Below are 19,990 nucleotides of genomic sequence, written 5' to 3'. Positions count from 1 at the left end.
TCAACACCAGGGTGGACATGTAGAACATTATTTATAGTTTAATGTACATACCTTTTTGATTTAGTCATTTGTTGTTGTTATTGTTCACAATTTCAATTTTTTTTATTTAAGGAATATTTTTTTATTGATTTTTCGATTAGTTTTAAGATTTTATTATTTACTAAATTTTAAACAAAATTTATTTTCTGTACATTTTGGTATTATTAAATTTGTTGTAATTTAATAAAATGCCGATTTTAAAAATGCTTTTCAATCCGTTCCGTTTACTATTTTTAAAGTTTAAGGTTTAATAAACTGTTTTTTTCACACATAAACTGTCTTTAAACGTTTAGCAAAATCTTTCTCAGATAATTCTTGCATAATCTGTAGGTACTTACATAAAAACATGTGATTCTGTTAACAGTGGATTTTTGAATTATCTAACTGTGCTTGCCAATAAATAGTAAAGTTACCTCAATTGCATCCAAACAGTTGAAACAGTAAATCATTTTCACCATATCCTCTTTCGAAAAATTCATTTTTAATGCAAAAATGTTTCGCTTTAGTGATAAACTGACAACACTAAATCTTCTGTCAAAGTAATTGCTTGATTTTTGTGCAATGTAATGTTGGGTAAGAAATTTTTGTGCAATGTAATGTTGAGTTTTATGCAATGTTGAGTAAGAAACAGTTAAACCAACAGAAATAAAAAATAAGGTATAAACAAAAATTCCTGTATATCTTACAGATAAGAATTCAGCGATAAAATCCTTAGAATAAAATCCTGATAAAAACGGAAGGCCGCATAAAGCTATATTAGAAATATTCATACAAACACAAGTTAACGGCATAAAATAAGAAATACCGCCTATAAATCGGATATCTTGATGATTGCCCAAATTATGAATAATAGCCCCAGCACATATAAATAAAAGAGCCTTAAATAAAGCATGAATTAATAAATGAAAAATAGCCAATTTAGTTTTTCCAACACATAAAATAGTAATTATTATCCCTAATTGACTTAAAGTTGATCCGGCAATAATTTTCTTTAAATCAAACTCAAAATTTGCCTCAGCTCCAGCTATAAATATAGTTAATAATGAACCATAAAGTAACATTATTATTAAAGATTGAGAAAACCCCTCACTTGAACGAATAAGAAGATAAACTCCCGCTGTAACCAAAGTAGAGGAATGTACAAGAGAAGATACAGGAGTTGGGTTGGGTGGATTTTAAGGGCGAAATTAGGAAAAAGTGTAAAAAAACTCGATAACTATTACAGATAGGTATAGGACATGCTTAACAAAAAAGAAAGCTTATCACATTGTGAACATTTTAAGATAAAAAATATGGGTCATTCCATTTGAAAAAAATAAGATATGGTTGTTTACATTTTTTGGTTTTGGATAGAGTATTGCGAGCACCCTGTAGAATATTATCAAATTCTCATAGGACCATAAAGTAAGTGTAAGTATGCACTAATAACCTACAAAAGATTTGGCTTGTAGGATCCCAAATGAGTGAATTATTTTTGTTTTTGTGGAGACGTGCAAACGTCGATTTTTTGATAAAATATTAAATATCTCACAAACGGGTAAGTTTTGGTATAGACGATGCTTACCTAACGCTACCTAAAAGGTATGCAGAATTTTTAAAGCAATCCAAAAATGCAATAAAATATAGGGTGTTTTATTTAAATTAAAAAAGTTGTGTATCATATCACATTTATGAATCACCCTGTATATCCAAAAATATTTTTATGTTATGCACCTTAGACAGTAAAGTAACTTTGTATAATTTTTTTTTTGTATCACTGTATAAGGAGCTGTCGTCCGTTATCGCACTAATGGGACGCCCTGTATAATGCATTCATTAAACCTACTATAGAATATGCGACAGTAGCTTGGAATCCGATGTTTCACAAATATATTGACCAAATTGAAAGGGTACAACGCAAGTTTGTAAATAGATTAAATTTCCGCTTTAATAGGCAAAAACATTTTTTCACTTACTATGATAACTTAAAGTTTTATGGTATGAAACCCGTAGAGAGTCGCAGAAACAATTTTGATTTAATATTGATTTATAAAATTATTAATAATTTAATAGACTGCCCTTTCTGTCTGGAAAATTTACATATCAACGTTAATCCTTATATTTTGCGTAATAGATCGACCTTTAGCATCTCAAGATATTCTTCAAACTATTTGTCTAACTCTCCATTGTTCAGATGCGCCCGTAGTTTTAATAATTTTCAAGAAACCAATTTAAATAATGATATATTTTTCTCCAGTATGGCTTCATTTAAGCGATACTTAAGAAATTCTACCTAATTTCGCAAGGAACGATAAATATTAACCTATTTTTTCAACCGCGTCATTATTCATATGTATACAGGGTGCCTCCGATTAAGTCGGCACTATTGGTATCTTTGTTAATATTCAAGATACAGGGTCGGTTAAATTAGCAAACTAGTAGGATTTTTTCTGTTGATTAAAATGGTGAAAACAGAAAAAAAATTGAACGTCGCGTTTTCGAGAAAATGTGAAAAATGTACTTTTGTTAAATGGAATCCCCTGTATATTTTTACATAAATCAAAAAATAATAATTTTCTTAATAAAAAAGTTTATTTACACTAATAGCCTAAACCTAAAAATAACAAAGTTATAGCGATATTAATAATTTTGTCAAATTTAGGCAAGTTGGCCTTGAAGTTTTTGAGAGCAAAACAAATAAATCATTGTTTGAATAATAAAATGACAGTAACCGTAAAGATTTTTTTAAATAAAGAAATACTGACAGTTACATGTTAGCAAAGTTGGTGATTTTTGTAAAATCTAAATTAGTAAAATGCCTTTTACGCATATTGAAAAATGTGATATGTAGAATGTTACCTTGTATGTCGAAAAAATAGTGACAGAGCGCTAGAAGAGTACCGCCAGAGATTGAGAAAGAGTACCGCCAGAGACTCGTAACTTGCCAAACCGTAGATACTTTTTAATTCTCTACAGAAAATTTAGAAGTAACGAAAACGTGTTTAAAAGAACTAGAAGAAGGAACCAATTTATAGTAAGCGAGGATGTTGAAATTTCTATTTTGGCATATTTTGAAGCTCATATGGAAAACTCAACTAGAGTTTTAGCAAGAGCTTACGGTGTGAGCTTAATAACAATTTGGCGGGTCTTAAAGAAACACAGAGTGCCATATAAGTATCGACCAGTACAAACATTGTTGCCTGGCGATAACGAAATAAGACTTGCTTTTTGCAACTGGTTACGTAATGCATATGAAGCTAATGATAATATTTTAAAACGTATAATTTGGAGCGACGAAGCTAATTTTTTAAACAAAGGTATGTTTAACCGTAAAAATGTACACTATTGGTAAATAGTGTACATTTTTACGGTTCTTCGAAAGAAAATCAATTCCTTACTGATCCCAGAAATCCTCAAAATTAATTTAGTATAAACGTTTGGTGCGGCTTAATAGGAAGCCAAGTAATAGGACCTGTGTTTTATGATGGCACTTTGACTGGAAGGAGATATGTTGATCTCATATTATTAGAAGCGCTGGAAGATTATTTGGATAATGTTAACTTGGAGAGACGGCAACAAATCAATTTTCAACAGGATGGAGCACCTCCCCATTAACTAAATGATGTAGGAATATTACTTAATAGACTGTTTGACGATAAATGGATTGCGACACGTGGCCCGATTCGTTGGCCACCTAGGTCACCAGACCTAACCCCTCTAGATTTTTATTTTTGGGGTTACATAAAAAATGAAGTGTATAAAAAAAATACAGAACCGTTGATGGATCAATAGATAGAAGATTAATCTTAAAAGCTACAAGACGCGTGCTTAAGTGTGCTCAGAAATGTATTGAACAAGATGGCGATGTTTTTGCTCATTTATTGTAAATTAGTAGTTTTACTTGATGTTATTTATTTCAAAGCCAACTTGCCTAAATTTGACAAAATTATTAATATCGCTATAACTTTGTTATTTTTAGGTTTAGGCTATTAGTGTAAATAAACTTTTTTATTAAGAAAATTATTATCTTTTGATTTATGTAAAAATATACAGGGGATTCCATTTAACAAAAGTACATTTTTCACATTTTCTCGAAAACGCGATGTTCAATTTTTTTTCTGTTTTCACCATTTTAATTAACAGAAAAAATCCTACTAGTTTGCTAATTTAACCGACCCTGTATCTTGAATATTAACAAAGATACCAATAGTGCCGACTTAATCCGAGGCACCCTGTATATACTTGTTTATTATTTATAAGAGATACTATTAAATAAGTTAGTTAGGTTTATATTGCTTGCTAAATTTGTTGGGTTCGATGAAAATGTAATGTTTGGCAAAGCGCTTAGTTGTATTTAAATTCATAAGATATTTTGTGCTTTCCTGTTTTTGGATTGCTTAGTCTATCTGTAGGAGAGCCTTGTACTTAAATAAATAAGTAAAATATTAACTTGTATCGCGTTCTGGTATTTATAAATGTCATTTTTTACTAGATATTATATATAATACGATGTGTTACAAATTCCTAGCTCACTATTGGGATCCGGTAAATATAAGAGATACAGAGATGCTTAAATTAGGGCAAAGTTGCGCACTTTTGAGCCGAAAAATGTGCCACTTAAAAATTTGTATAAAAAATATTTAAATTTATATTTCTTGTTGGGGCGCTATTGGACCACCCCTTTTGTACGTGGAAATAATGTTTCGAAGAATTAACAATTTTTTTCAAGCAAACTTCATGTAAGAGAAAAATACAGAATGCTCCATTTAAAAAAATCGAGTTATTGCATATTTTATTTGAGTAAATTGGTAAATTTATATTAGACACTGTATGAAAAAAACTTCAGACTTTTACTGAAAGCTAAAGCTGATACCGTAAACTAACTATATTAAAAATTTTCGTTCATCTAGATTGAACACAGCGGTTGCTATAGGAATTTTAACAAACCTCTTAAAACACTAAAAATATCCTAAAAATACGAAATACATGGCAACGTCGTAATGAAATTTAAAAAATGAGGTATTAGTATAAAGATCTTGTTGTCCTTAAAAGCATAACGCCATTAATGACAGGATGTTCTATTTGAAAAAACATATTTTTCCGTAACTTATTTTTGACGCACCCTGTAAACGTAAAATTATTTTTAGTTTGTAGATTTTTGTCAACCTTTTTTCGCTCATTATAGTTTAATATTTTATTATAATATTAAACGGTTACACCAATTGTTATTACTTACATAATATTTCCCTTATGTCATCAAACCACTTACATCAATACATATGGTTGCTTAATACTCTTAATAGTTTACAATACTTACACATTAACCCCCGTGTCTTATAAAATATTTAACCTACTTATACTATATGTTACAAAAATATCAATACACTATTACAATCAGCAAAAACAAGTTTAACGTTTCTTATGCTTTATATGCACACTAAAATTGCTGACTTTTACCAAACATACACTCTTGACCATAGATGAAATATGTATACTTTTAATATGTTTATTTATTTTAGGTTGCCTAATAGTGGAAATTTTCTTTCCGAAACAGTTAAGATCGTTGGGTTCTAATACGATATCACTGCCCTTTCCACAACGCCTTAAAAATAGCCTTACCATTGTAAAAACGCATCAGAATGAACTTCCTCCTTGCGTATCATATATCATTAACATTTTATTGCAACCAGAAGTTAGTGATTTAAAAAGTTTTAGGTAAGATATTTATCTTGTTACTAAGTATTTAGGCCCTTAATTGCATAGGCGCTTCTAGGGGTCTCATTTTCAAATTCAAACACTTAAACTCATGACAAACATTTAAACTAAGAATTATTAGAAAAGATATACAAAACTTCTTAGGCCCTATCATATAAATTTAGTTCAACAAGCAACGTTAGTAAAAGACACTATGCTGTTTACATCTCGGGTCTCGTCGCGACAACGTAGGAAATAAGTCGTGTTTATGTTTGTTGCAAATTATTTGACAAAATGATAGTTTTTCAGCTAATTAATCTGAAGCTCATTGTTGAAGGTGCTTCGTATTTTGTAAGTGGACTTACAGTGATATTATTATACGATCGTGGTAACAGTCTTTTTTTTGGTTCCACTAATTTTGTCTGCTGCTGTGATTGACGTAGCAAAACTAACGAGAGTTATATCCGTGAGAACCGCTGAGTCTTCACCATAGACTTTTCCAGTGGCGTGATTCACAAATGATCATCGTGAGAACTGCTGAATCTCCACAACGTGGTTGGCTACATCAGCATATTTTATCTATATAAATCCTTGTTTTAAGATCACAAAAGATTATTGTGAGCTATTAGATTATTGTATTGAACAAAGTTTATAACCTGTCACTCTGTCAGTTGTACTTTTTAAATAAATTACTTTTTAAAAAGTACATAGTATCGCATAACGTTTATAATTGGCGCAGTCGGTAGGATTCGAACCTAAAAGCAGCTTCAACGTCGAAGAAAACTTCTGGGGGTGTTTCAACACTGGAGCGCAATCCAAAAAACCAACGAGATCTGGCGTCAAAGCTGTCTACAGGTGTCCAACAATCTCGGGAAGAAGTCACTGTAAGTGCCTCTTCCTTTTGCCTCTATAAACCCTCTATTTAAGGAATTTATAGGGACAATTTTAGTACAAGGGTGGATCAAATATTAAGCGACCTTTTTTTTTAATTTATTGCTAAAAGTTAACAAAAAAGAAATTACATTATTTTTTCATAGTCCCCTCCCTTTTGAATACATTTTTCCCATCGAATTGGAAGTTTTTTCATGCCTATTTCGTAGAATGAACGGGGTCGGCTTTCTAGCCATTTACAAACGAAGCTCTGGACCTGCTGGTTGCTGCTGAATCGCTGTCCTCCAAGCTCTTCGTTGAGAGGCCCGAACAAGTAGAAATCACAGGGAGAGAGGTCCGGACTGTAGGGAGGGTATTCCAAAGTAGTCCACCTTAATTTGAGTATTTTTTGTTGTGTTATTTTGGCAGTGTGCGGATCTTGGAGTAGGAGCACATTTTTTACACTGCAACCACGTCTCTTTGATCGGAAAGGCTGCCGCACTTTTTCTCAAGAAGGTCGGAATAGTAAGCTGCATTGATCGTTTTCCGATCGTAAAGGAAGTCGATATGGAGGATTCCTCTATAATCCCAAAAGACGGTCGCCATTACCTTACCGGCCGACGGTTGCGTTTTTGCTTTTACGGGACAAGGTTCATTTGTTCTCCGCCACTCCATACTCGCTCTTTTTGACTCTGGAGTTCAGTGATGGCAGCCGGTTTCATCGACAGTCACTATGCGTTTCAAAAAATCATCTTCGTCATTTTTGTATCGAGCCAAAAGAGGCTTACATACTTGGAGGCGATAATTTTTTGTTTCCGCAGTCAGCACCCTTGGAACCCATTTAGCACACATTTTTCGAAAACCCAAGGAATTTTTGATGATTTACTGGACGCTTCCATAACTGATTCCAAGATTTTGACAGATTTCCTGCACTGTAGCACGGCGGTTTTTCAAAATAAACTTCTTGACAGCGACTACGTTCAAATTTGTGATGCTTGTCCGTGGGCGTGGTGGGTGGGAGCTGTTTTCAACGTTGACACGGCCTTCTCGAAATTTTTTGTGCCACACTTTCACTTCAGTTTTTGAGAGAGTCGATTCCCCAAACTGAGAGTTCAATCTTTTCCAAATTTCGATGGGCCCGACATTTTCTTTCGCAAGAAACTTGATAGTAATGCGTTGCGCAACACGCGGAATTGACTTTCTGTTCACTCATCCCAAAGAAGACTAAATTACTCAGAAGTAACAACAGTCGGTCTTGCAGAAAAGTTCCTTAGGGTTCTAGCCACTCTAACACTCCACGAGATGGCATTTCGATCAATGACATACATAAATTAAGACGCTACTAAAAAGCACCCGATTCCCGTCACCATTCGGCGTCCTTTAGGAGGCTGTATCTTCGTAAAGAAGGCCTGTAGAAATTTTTTTTATAGGAACGTTCGGTATTATTTTTCGATGTTCTACCTGGATCTGAGAGATTTCCCACATGAACCGGGACACCCTGTATAGAAAAAATAAATAAATGAAAAACTAAATTTACAAAATATTATAGTGTTGTACTTTAATTTTAATCTTAAATATATAAATGAAAACATCTTGTCGGACTTGCATTGTCTTATTTATTTCATGTAACACGACGTTTCGGTTGGTAAGTATCTCCAACCGTTATCAAGTGTAAACTGACAGCAAACTACTATTCTGTGGAAAGGTAAGTCATCCGTGAGAAGAGTTGGGGGGGGAGGACACGCCTCTCTCTAGATCCTACACTGTCCCGAGAGTAGAGGCTTCCAGATGTTGGGTATATCGACGCTTGGCTGGCTGAAGATCCCCTGATTCTGTGAAATGTTATTAATTAAATGTTATTAATCTTTTTGAAATAAGTACCTATAAGTATTTTTTTAAATAACTTTTACACCTAGGTAGAGAGGTAATTTCGGAAAGTGAAAACACAATGGATTTAATTTGTTATATAAACGTACCATATATTAAAAGTTTTTTTTTATAAATGCTGCAAAGCCATGTATATGACTGATTTGAGAAGAAACTTAATTATTTTATGCTAAAATATTAATTTACAATCCGCAGTTTCGATTAATACTCATAAGAAGAAACTGCAAAAAACTTATGAGATAGGTAATGTTTTTTTAAATATTTGCCTAAAACTTACATAAAAAATTATAATACACATATACATTTATACTTAAACCTATAAAAATATACCTACTATTATATAAAGAAAATACTGATAAATAGAAAAATATATACAATTTATTATTTCTATTTACTGCTCCTTCTTCTTCTTTGATGCAATAAAAAAAATGAAATAAACCTGTTTGTTCATTTTTCGTTTATTCAAATGAATTAATTTGTCTTATTTACCTATTCCATCATTGATGTCAGTTGTCTCATGCACCTAGACATTTACAGGTATATGTTAATCTTATATAATTTTATAAAAATATCTTAAGTTTCATCATTTAAAGATCTTAAAAAATTTGATATGCTCTCAATTTCAATTTCTCTTGTTGATTGCTTGTTCAATGGTTGTACTGCTACTTGTTGATTTTCAGTCGTCTTTTCATTAACAAACGTTTCAATTTCTACACTATAGCTAGCTTCAATATTATTGGAAGAACATTCCCCAAGGAGTTCAGCGACATCACCTAAAAGAGAATCGCTTCCCTTCCTTTGCTCGTATGAACATATTAAATGTATGTGTTTGCATATTGTTGTTGTTTTAATGCAATATTGTGGACACTCACATGTGTAGCGATGAAAACAGATCTTACATAATTTACAATACAATGTTTTGCAACCAAGCTCGCAGACTTCATTTAGGGAAACATTATAAAATTCTTTATTTAGAACTGTTTATTCCATAATTCTGGTGCAGGATGCCTAAGATTTTGATGGATAGATAATGAAACTTAGCAAGGGTTTACTTCTTCAATCGTTGATGGCTACAGGCTGTGATTTCCCCGGGAAATTGCTGAAAGCTGTGGAGCCAGAGTTAGAGCTAGTATTAGAGATTCCCAGTCCAGATAGCTAAGCTACAAATGGCATACATTCACAGCCTCGATTTTGAAGGCCAGCCGTTCATTTCTTGGAGGAATATACAGGCCAGTCTATTCCATTTATTTAAATATTACTATACATAGATTTGTCTCACTTATTTAAATTTTTATTAATATACTTTTAATTTCAATTTATTGCTACAAATATTTAATCAATATCATAATTTAATATGTCAATTTCCTATCTATAATTTTAGTTATTTTTTGTTCAGTATTTTTCAGTACCTTTTTTGGTAGTTAAGTAGATATAACTCTGTTAAGGCTGATATCCCTTAGGTAAAAAGGTTCATGAACTTTCCCCTGCATAATACAAAAATTTACTAAAAACTTTAATAATTGCAATTTATTTTTTAAGTGCTGAAATCTACCTAGTAGCTTAATCATAATTTAAATGTTACTTTTGACAAACTTATTTTATTTAATCATATCAACATTATTCATATTTTAATTCATAATAAATTATTAACATTTAACAAATTAGAAAATGAGGTGTATACATATCTTTGATGTAAATATAATTTGGTTGTATTGTTAAGATATTTTTTTTTGCCTCTTTAAATCTACTTTATCCAGGGTCATTTAATTGTTAATTGAAACCTTTATACCAAGTGTTTCTCTTAGTTTTCTTTCATTTATAAAAAAAAAAACTAAGTGGCGCCCTCTTATTTAATAGTTATAATCAAGATTATATTCTTTAGTAGCCAGTCATAAGTGAACCTTCGAACAATCCCAAGCCTCCAATAATTCTGAGCTACCGTCTGCAAACTCTTGGCAAAATAGTAACACTGTAAAGTTAACGCCACACCAGCTCTCACTGTAACGTAGTACTTGTTTATGGTAATATGTATAGTGTTTAAAAATAAACTTTTCAGGTATTATTTTAAAACACAATAAACAACAATATGGTCAATATTTCACAAAGAAACAAAGGAAAGTTCAGTATAATCGCGATAATCGCAATAATCGATCAAATTAGTTGGAACTTTTTTACGAAAGTAAACAACCAACCAACAAACGCAAAAAAAGCGGGAAAATTCGTGTTGTTATTCTTGTTATTCGCGTCAATGACGTCAAACGAACGGAATCGGGTGCTTTTTAGTGGCGTCTCATAAATTACAGTGGCTAAAGGTCGGTTCATATTTGACCCACCCTCGTAACAGCGAATTGAACGCTTTTAATTTTACCAATAAATCAATACTTAGCGAATGAAACGCTTTTAATTTTTAAGTTGATAATAAATATATTAAAAAAATGTAATTGCTATATGACAGATATTGATCAATTAAGTTATTCATTTGATGGTACAGCAAAATAAAGCTATAAGGATTATTTTGAACAGTGGTAAATAAACACCAATTGATCTATGCTTTCTACATTAAATTAGTTATCGGTAGGAAAAAAAATTGAAAAGGCATGGGCAGAAACATGGTCTTTTACCTACTATTTAGCGACGTTTTTGGAAAAAAGAGAAAATTTCTATCAATATGTTAAAACCACTGCTTTACAAAAATCACTGTTTTTTTATGGAATTCGCCTGTTTAACAGCCTACCAGTAAATATGAAAGAAGCAACATCACTGAATATGTTTAATAGAAAAGTTTTTAATTTTTTAAAGAATCAATTATAATTTAATTTTAAGGAATTTATTATGTTACACACACGTATAATGAAATGTTTGTTATATGTACTAGCCAGGTGCTGAAAAAAATAAAAAAAATAAAGGATATTATTATTATTATTATTATTATTATATAGTAGACAAAGTAAGTAAATGGCTATTTGGTACACCTGACGCAGATGATGAAAAATACTATAATGATTTAATAACAAAATTACAAAAAGACTTATTGATTATTACAATTCAGCAATATTTAGTCTTGTGAATAATCAGGAAAAATTAGAAAAAGGGATAAACATGTTGCAAATTTACATAGAAAATGAAATAAATAATACATATCTCTATATTTCTTTTAAAGGCGTAATTTTTCAAATTAATTTAGATTGCCAAAATTTGATTAATTTTTTTGAAAATGCAATTACGTTCGCAAAACTTAACGCTGTCCATAATTCTATAATATCTGTTAATGAAACTGAAGAAATGATCAAAAGTCTCAGACTTATTTATGACTTTAATGCATTACCAAATTTTAAGAATATTCTGTCATACTATCAGTTTCTTGGAACACAAGTAAGTTTTTCTGATCATAAAATAATTATTGCTATACATGTCCCTATATCAAAGCTTAAACAGTCCACCATTCATCATTTACTTCCTATTATACAAAAAAATAGTTCCATCATTATCCCAAAATATCCTTATTTGACACAAGAAGATCACATTCAGTTCGAAGACAACATATGTCCTGAAATTGAAAAGACTCTATTGCCTCGAGAACTTCTATCCGCAAGACAGTTGTACTACAGAGCTGATAAACAAACGACCACTGGCAAGCTGCATACCGATACAAACTCAGTTAGTTCAACCCATCATTGAACAAATTGCTGATGAACAATTTTTGATTTTACCGATCAAAAATACACAATTATTGAACAAATGTAAAACTGATCAATATACTAGAAGAACCAACTCTAGTCCAAATTCCTACAAGTTGTGAAATCAAACTAAATGACAAGACATATTCCAATAATGTCCAATTAATTAGAGGAAAACCTTTGATATTGCCAGAAATTAAGTCAAAAAAAAAACTACTACAATCCAATACTATAAAATATGAGTATTTAAAATTCTCTACAACTTCTTACAGATCCTGAAGTTTTAAATACTGATAGCTTAAAACATATTTAAAATTAACAATATTTTAATCCCGCTAATCGGTTTTAGCCAAATTAATCTCTTTCTTAAAAATAGAGTTAATTTCAGTTTTATTTCCGAATACCTCATTTACTTAGTTAATAGACTAATAGAAGAAGCTTTATTAATATAACTTTGCTTATATTTTTAAATTCCCAATACTTTTAAATTATACCGTTTCTACCTCTCTACTCCATGATAAATATGATTTGCATCAAAATAATTAATTTTAATTAGGGAAAACCTTACTCTCTGTTTAAGTACATCTTTTAAATACTTCTATGATTTCAAGAAAATTAACTTATTATTTAATTTCGCGGTAGTTCTTGATCCACTCATTAAAAAAAATGTAAATAGCTCTACCACGGCTTTGTATTTAAAAACTGGCTTACTAAGTTGTATCATATTTTTATTTATTTTTTAGCTATCCGCCAATAACAGATATTGGGCTTCCTCCACCAAGTGCTAACTTATTATTGCAACCCATTCTCCATCAAATGATACCCTTTCCGAAAGGATTTCCAATGTTGTATAAAATATGCAGAAGTCTTAAGGAGTTTAGGAATATCGCTTTGGAACTGCAAATACTGTACCATTTCGATTGTGATGGAAATATGTGTGAGGAGAGCGAAAATATTGAAAGGTAACATGACAATTAAAAAATATAAAGTCAAATTATATCTATCACTTATTTTCTTGACTATCTTAAAATAAAAATTAAAGTATAAAATCTTAAATGGAATGTGCAAAGTTTATGACATTAGTTTGTTTAGTTTATTTAGAAGATGTTGTTTAAAAAAAAGCAAAAGGAAATGGCGGAATGGCGTTGATTAAATTTAAGTATCTATTTGTATACTTAACTTTTTATTAAAAAATTGTTTTAATATACATCAGTGGTATCGACTTTTTAAAGGTCAAAACTTGTGTACTTTTTTATAAGAATTCATTTTTTTTTTTACTTTGTGTGGTGACATTTTAATTTATGAACCCCTATTGCTTCCAGAATATCTAACTCGCAATAAATGATTTAGACCAAAGTTATATTCATAACAATGGGGGGTAATCTTATCCTGCAATTGGATTTGACGTTTTTGGTCATTTGAAAGTTGAATTAATTTTTTAAACGAGAATCTGTATTTTTGTTATTGAATTCGGCAAGAGCGGAAAATTTTATGTTCAAATTTTCTTTTTACATTTTTCTGGCATCCCGTGGAGTGCTCAAAACTCATTAATTCAACTCTTAAGGCACACACACAAAGAACCCAGGTTTTCTGCTTACTGGCAGTCTGCGCTTATACACGCCAATAATTAAGTGCGCTTTTAAATGTTCCCGCACATAGGCAAAGTTATTTTTTTAATAAATTGCGATAAGGGACGTAGAAAGTCTGATTTCTGCTGTTTTTGCAATGCCTGCACTATGAAATAAATGGCCATGACCAAATGTATCCCAAAGTTTGTGGAATGAAATAGCAGCTGAAATGGAAATAAATGGTAAGTTTCGGTTCATAATAATAGTATACCGAGTGACACAGAAAAAAGGGAACACTTAATAACTTTTTTACTTTTCAAGATAAACAAATTTGGTAAAACAAATGATAGAATAGCTTGTAATGGTTAATTTTTGCTTAAACTATTTTATATATTAATCTAATTCTTTAAAAACAAAGTTTCCTAACTATTTAATTCACTGCCATCCTGTATAAATAATATTCGTTTGAAAAGAATCCTAGTCTGGTATTCTTTGTACGCGTTCTTCGTTTTTTTTGGGTACATTTTTTTGGGTTTTTCGCTCACAGTAAACCGCCGAGCATCGGTCATTTTTCTGCCAAGATCCACTTCTGTGCAACTGCAACTAGTACAGACTAAAATCGCTGTTTTGTGGCAATTTAACGCTTTAGTAATGTTTGCGTTCCTTTGTGGATTAATAGCTACAAAATTAGCAAATTAAATGAATTATATCGCTGTAGGAGTTCTTTTGAAATTCATTTGCTGACTTTGGTCAGGATAAATGGTTTTTGTCTTATAGTAGCATAGAAAATCTTTCGGTAAGTTTCTGAGACTTTATTCCAGCTTAATTGGTTTTTTTGGGTGACAATAATAGGTTTAAATTTCTTTTTTTAGCTTAAATAAATCAATTTATATTGGAGGACTCGAAAGCTAGAACAATTTTATTAATTCTGTTGCTTTCCCATTGCTGAATTCTGAAAGTGTAAAAAAAAGTATATAAAAGCCACAAAATTCCACCATTGTGTAAGTAAAAGATAAACCTATTTTTTGTAATAATTTTATTAATATTAAGTCATAAATAATAAGCCAAAAATATTAAAAATAAGTTCTTTATTCATCTTGAAGTTTTGATATTAACTGTACATTTTATTGACACTAAAGAATAATTTTATTACTAATAATAGCTTACTTCTAAAATTTTATTACAACTAATTAAATAATTAAATAAGTACTCTAAATTTAAATTAAATATTTATTCTTAAATTTATGACAAAAGTTACATGGGTACTGGGGTATTTTAGGGTTAAAAGATAGGGTGAAAGGAAAGACCCAAAGCAGTTCTATTCTTCCTCGTTGGTCTCCGGTTTCCAGATTGGATGAAAGTTAGTTTGATATAATGAAGCTCCAGATATGTCCAGTTGTTTGATGGTGTCCTCGATTCCTTGAGTCTGTTGTGGTGTCCCAGGCTCCCAGATAAGTCGTTTTCTTGTAAATTTGGTGCAGCCTAAAATGCTGAAAACAAATTGATTAATACATATTTTTTTTGTAATTTAAATTAAGGCTAAATTGAAAACTTACCTATTTTTACTTACCGTGTTCAAAGTGTAATTTTTGTAAGTATTTATTATATTCAAAAGTAGTGCTTAAAATATTACTTATCGATGCAAAAAGTGTGATAATACAGTTTTTTATTCTTTTATATCGGCAGAAGTGTAAACCAAATTGTGATCTCAATAAGGTGGGTTTATCTTCGTTGTATTTTTTTATAAGCTTTATTAAGTGATACCATGGTATAATAGCTCGTTTTTTTAGTAGTGTTGATATTTTCATAACCTTACAGTTCTTCCCCTAATTAAAGTTATATAATTAACAACCTAAATTTGAATTAAATTTACCTGTCATTTGAGAATAAATTTCAAAGCTTTTATTTGTCCCTAATTTCCAGAGGCAGAGGTTTTACAAGACTTATAATTCGTAGATAATTGGGTCTTTATTTTATGCAGTAGTTTTTATAGTAAGTATTGTGTGGCCCTTTACTTAAATTCTATAGGGGTGTTTTAAGGGTAATTTGGTCACTGGCGCCCCTGAGCTTTATTTTATTTACTTCCTTTGTTTTAAAGAACTTGCACGACCACTCTCCGCGAGATCCGGGCTAGCCCAGCACTCTTTTCTTGTCCACCCTTTTATATTGCATTTTATGTTGACCTATGGTTAAATATATGGTTGGCAAGCTATAGGAGCATGTTTTGACATATTCTATTGTTTTCCACCACTTCCGGTTTAACAGGAAGTGACACTAACTTTCTTATTTTAAATGGGACACTTGGTATATTACTACGTATTTCGATAGAAAATAATATTCTAAAAACAATGATACTATATTTGCTACCTTTTATTTTATACTCATAGAAATAATAATTTTTTTAAATTTTAAAATAGAGCGCCATGAATGCGTTGAAAGTTTTAATTTTTAATCAAGTAATCTCGGAAAAATAGTTTTTATTGCATTTTATGACTTAAATCTTTTACACGCCTATTTAAAATGACTATTTTACTTAATTTTTTTAAATAGCACATTATTGGGAACAACCACTTTTAAATTTGTGGCTTCTTTTTACCAATAATTTGATATGATTATTTTTTAAATCGGTTGATAAATAAGCCCATAAGAAGAAAAAACTAATGAACGAACAGGAAGCATTGTAATGACACGCCTGCCTATTTTTTTCAACTGACATAACACATATCATGTTCGAAACGACCACCTTCTTATTTAGTGAAAGTACGTATGCGCGTAGCGTGTACGTATGTACGTAGCGTGCGGCATATCAACTTTTTCTTCATTGGTAAACATTTAAAATGTTAGCAAATTTATTTAAATAACAAATAATATTTGCTCTTGAAAAGATGTCATGTATTATGGCAATTGAAAAATAATTAAAGCCTATTCGCATCAAAACGCATCCTATTCAAGCGTTAATTAAATGCGTTTATTTATTTGACTTGTTTTTTTCTTCTTATGGGCTTATTTATCAACCGATTTAAAAAATAATCATATCAAATTATTGGGAAAAAGAAACCGCATTTCAAAAGTGGTTGTTCCTAATAATGTGTATTTAAAAAAATTAAGTAAATTCCAAAATGAATGGTTTAGACATTTTAAATAGGCCTGTGAAAGATTTAAGTCATAAAATGTAACGAAACCTATTTTTCCGTGATTATATTGATTAAAAATTAAAACTTTCAACGCATTCATGGCACCCTATTTTAAAATTTAAAAAAGAGATTTTTTCTATGAAAATAAAACGAAAAGTGAAAAATACAGTATTATTTTTTTTAGAATATTATTTTTATCAAAATACGTAAAAATATACCTAGTGTCCCATTTAAAATAAGAAAGTTAGTGTCACTTCCTGTTAAACCGGAAGTGATGGAAAATAATAGAATATGTTAAATGATGCTCTTATAACTATTCTATTGCTATACCAAATTTCAATAGTTTATATTGAAAAGTAAAAAAGTTATTAAGTGTTCCCTTTTGTCTGTGTCACCCGGTATATTTCCAATATTTAAGAAATTTACCATTTTACTTATATGTATAATTTATTCGGGCTTCCACCTCACATATTTCCCGACGCATACAACCTACAGCGATTCAAGATAAATGCCCACAAATATCTTCGCGCAAGCACCACTCCAAGAGTGACATAGGACTTTCCTCTTGTGCTTGTATTTACTATTAAAAAAAATATATAAAAACATGCAAAAGACCATTATAGTAAAAATAAAATTGTTTAATAGCGATATTTGTTTTAGCTGTATTTGACTGTATTTTGTTTTTATGTTTTTTGTATTTTGTTATTTGTTTGTATTTTGCTTGTATATTGTGCTGGGGGACCCCACTTTGATTTTCACGATTTCTTTGCTCAATGTCTACATTAGTTAAGTGTCTTTGAAAATTTTCTCTATCAAGAATGATGTTATCTAGAATACAAATTCATTTAATAATAGTACCTGCCACAAGTATATCCGTTTCAAGAGGTTTGGACAAGATACGCTGCTGTTAGATTTTGCAGTTAGTATGCCTAAAGTACATTCGATTGTTCGAGCTCTGGAGAGTCTGTTATTAAAGCATTCATGATCAATAGGGAAATTTTGTCCTTCAAAAGGTTTCGTCCTTCGTCCCTTATAAAAACATAAGGTGCCTTCATATTTGGGCCTCGAAGATTAGAACGTTCAGGAATTTTAATTTCTTTCTCTTTTTCATATTTTTCATCAATGGCACCTATTACGTGGGGAAAGTTCCATATATTGTAAAAGTCTTTAGCGATTATTTAAAAAGTTGCCTTTGTTGAAATAGGCATATATTCGAGCTAAAACTGATGCCATATTACCACAACCGTTTCAGCTATAATACTTCCTACATTTGAGGCACCCATTTGAAAAGAAAAGCTTAGAGACTCAATTGAACAGCCTGTTGCTGAATACCTGAAACAAATAATAAACTTTAATCTCCTTCAACAAAAAATTAAAGCCAACTTTTTCTTCAGAAAATACGTTACGAAAAAAATTAAAATATTTGCGGGACTAGTTTGCAATGAAGTTAGGAAAAATTTAAAAACCTCGATCAGGAGATCCAGCAGCCTCTTACACATCAAAATGGCCATTTTATAATTCGATTATCTTTTTGAAAGACATAGTTAAAGCCAGAGTTTCTACCGGAAATTGCAATACACAAACTGCAGAAAGTACACACCTCAAAAACAAATAAAAGAAAACGGGAAATTGAAACCTGGAACAAATCATAACAATTGAAAGACAAAAATTAGAATATTAAAATGAAAAGGTTAAGTGATCATAAGTGATAGACAAGGATGATGATCACACTTCTTTTTTAAAAGTTTGCTTTCTTATGTACGTCAAATTTCAGAAAACAAAGTACTGTCATTCAAAGGAAGTGTGCAACAACTTGTTGAAGAATATACCTACACAGATGGTTCATATTCTGTACCTCAAGTATTTTTTCCTTCTCCGTATCCTGGAATTTCATATTCTTCCTCATCTACGTACATTTTACAAGTTACGCAACCTTTTGCCCAACATACGAATTTTTCAACTACAATCTATGATACATCTGCATTACAACACTTATCAAACGAGTTTCTTAACCTATAGATAGATAGTTTTTATAATTTTTTTAGAAAGTTTGGTTACAATTATACGTTAATTTAATAAATGTTATTTTCAAAAAAATTAATGTTTACTCACCTAAGTCTTTCTTCAAGAAGAATTGGCTATTTGTGCTAGTTGCACCATGTTTTTGTTAGGCGTTGTTAACTTTTTTCCAAAATATAATTAAATATATTTAATGTCATTCTCATTGACTAAAACACCGTTGTTCAGGAATTTTTAACGTTAGAAATAGGTGAATATATTCACTATAAACTACATGCTCTTTTTTTAGCAGATGTATTCCTTGCCTTGGTCTTCGCATTCGTAAAAAATATTTTCCAAAAGCACGAATTCTTCATGAACTGGACATTTTTCCTTCACAAAGTTTGCTTTATACTGGCAAATCTACAGATTTCTTTATGTACGTACCAGCTGGAAAACCGACACCGATATTGATCGCCGAAAGTAGGCGCTGGATGACCTGCTTTCTTTGTGTGTTTACCTTTAGAGATAATCTAAGCTAAGCAAGTACTGCATGTAGGTGTCTTGATCAATTCAATCAATTGCAAAAGTGTTTGTAGCTTTGTACGTATTGACTTTGTCGTCAAATTTCAAGGTAATTTAAAGGTCGAGGCGATTTTTCATTAAGAATTCTGTTTTTTCACATGACCTTTTCAGAGGTGTTATGAAAAAATTGAAAATGTTTCATTCGACTTGTGCTTCATTCGACAGAAGCAAAGATTTTATGCAAGGAGCAACGTCGAAAAAAAAAAGAAGATTCCTGGAATCAACTTACAATAAGCAAAACCAAGGAATCTTCAGCCAGGCCAGTGTTGATATTTCCAACATCTGAGGACCCCTACTGTCAGGACTCTGCAAGATCTACTGTGCTTCACGCATGACGTAACGTCATACACCTCTACGCATACTTGGAAATTCGAAAATCAAATTTTACTATTAAGTTGTTTCATACCCAAAATTCTATATAAAATATGCATCTCTTGCCCATCTGTATGTATTTATTTATTTTAATCTGGGCATATTTAGAATTTTTTGTCTCTTGTAAATTCTAACTAACAATTTCCCGTCAGTTTGTTTGTACAAAATTTTTAAATAATACAGATAA

The 19,990-nt window shown here is 31.0% G+C and overlaps 1 protein-coding gene across 6 annotated transcripts in view; it reads left to right on the top strand.

Moving 5' to 3' along the window:
* The window catches only part of LOC126735603 (WD repeat-containing protein 81), a 295,976-nt gene that overhangs the window by 87,594 nt on the left and 188,392 nt on the right, over nucleotides 1–19,990 (top strand). For all 6 annotated transcript variants that reach the window (XM_050439654.1, XM_050439652.1, XM_050439651.1 and 3 more), the window contains exons 15-16: nucleotides 5,538–5,733; nucleotides 12,890–13,108. In XM_050439654.1, the coding sequence (XP_050295611.1) occupies nucleotides 5,538–5,733; nucleotides 12,890–13,108 (415 nt within the window). The remainder of the gene's footprint in view (nucleotides 1–5,537; nucleotides 5,734–12,889; nucleotides 13,109–19,990) is intronic.

The sequence above is a fragment of the Anthonomus grandis genome, chromosome 4 (genome assembly GCF_022605725.1).
Source record: "Anthonomus grandis grandis chromosome 4, icAntGran1.3, whole genome shotgun sequence".
In the NCBI taxonomy this organism is placed as follows: domain Eukaryota; kingdom Metazoa; phylum Arthropoda; class Insecta; order Coleoptera; family Curculionidae; genus Anthonomus; species Anthonomus grandis.
The sequence above is the reverse complement of the archived record's forward strand: the minus strand, read 5'-3'. Positions and strand labels throughout refer to the sequence as shown.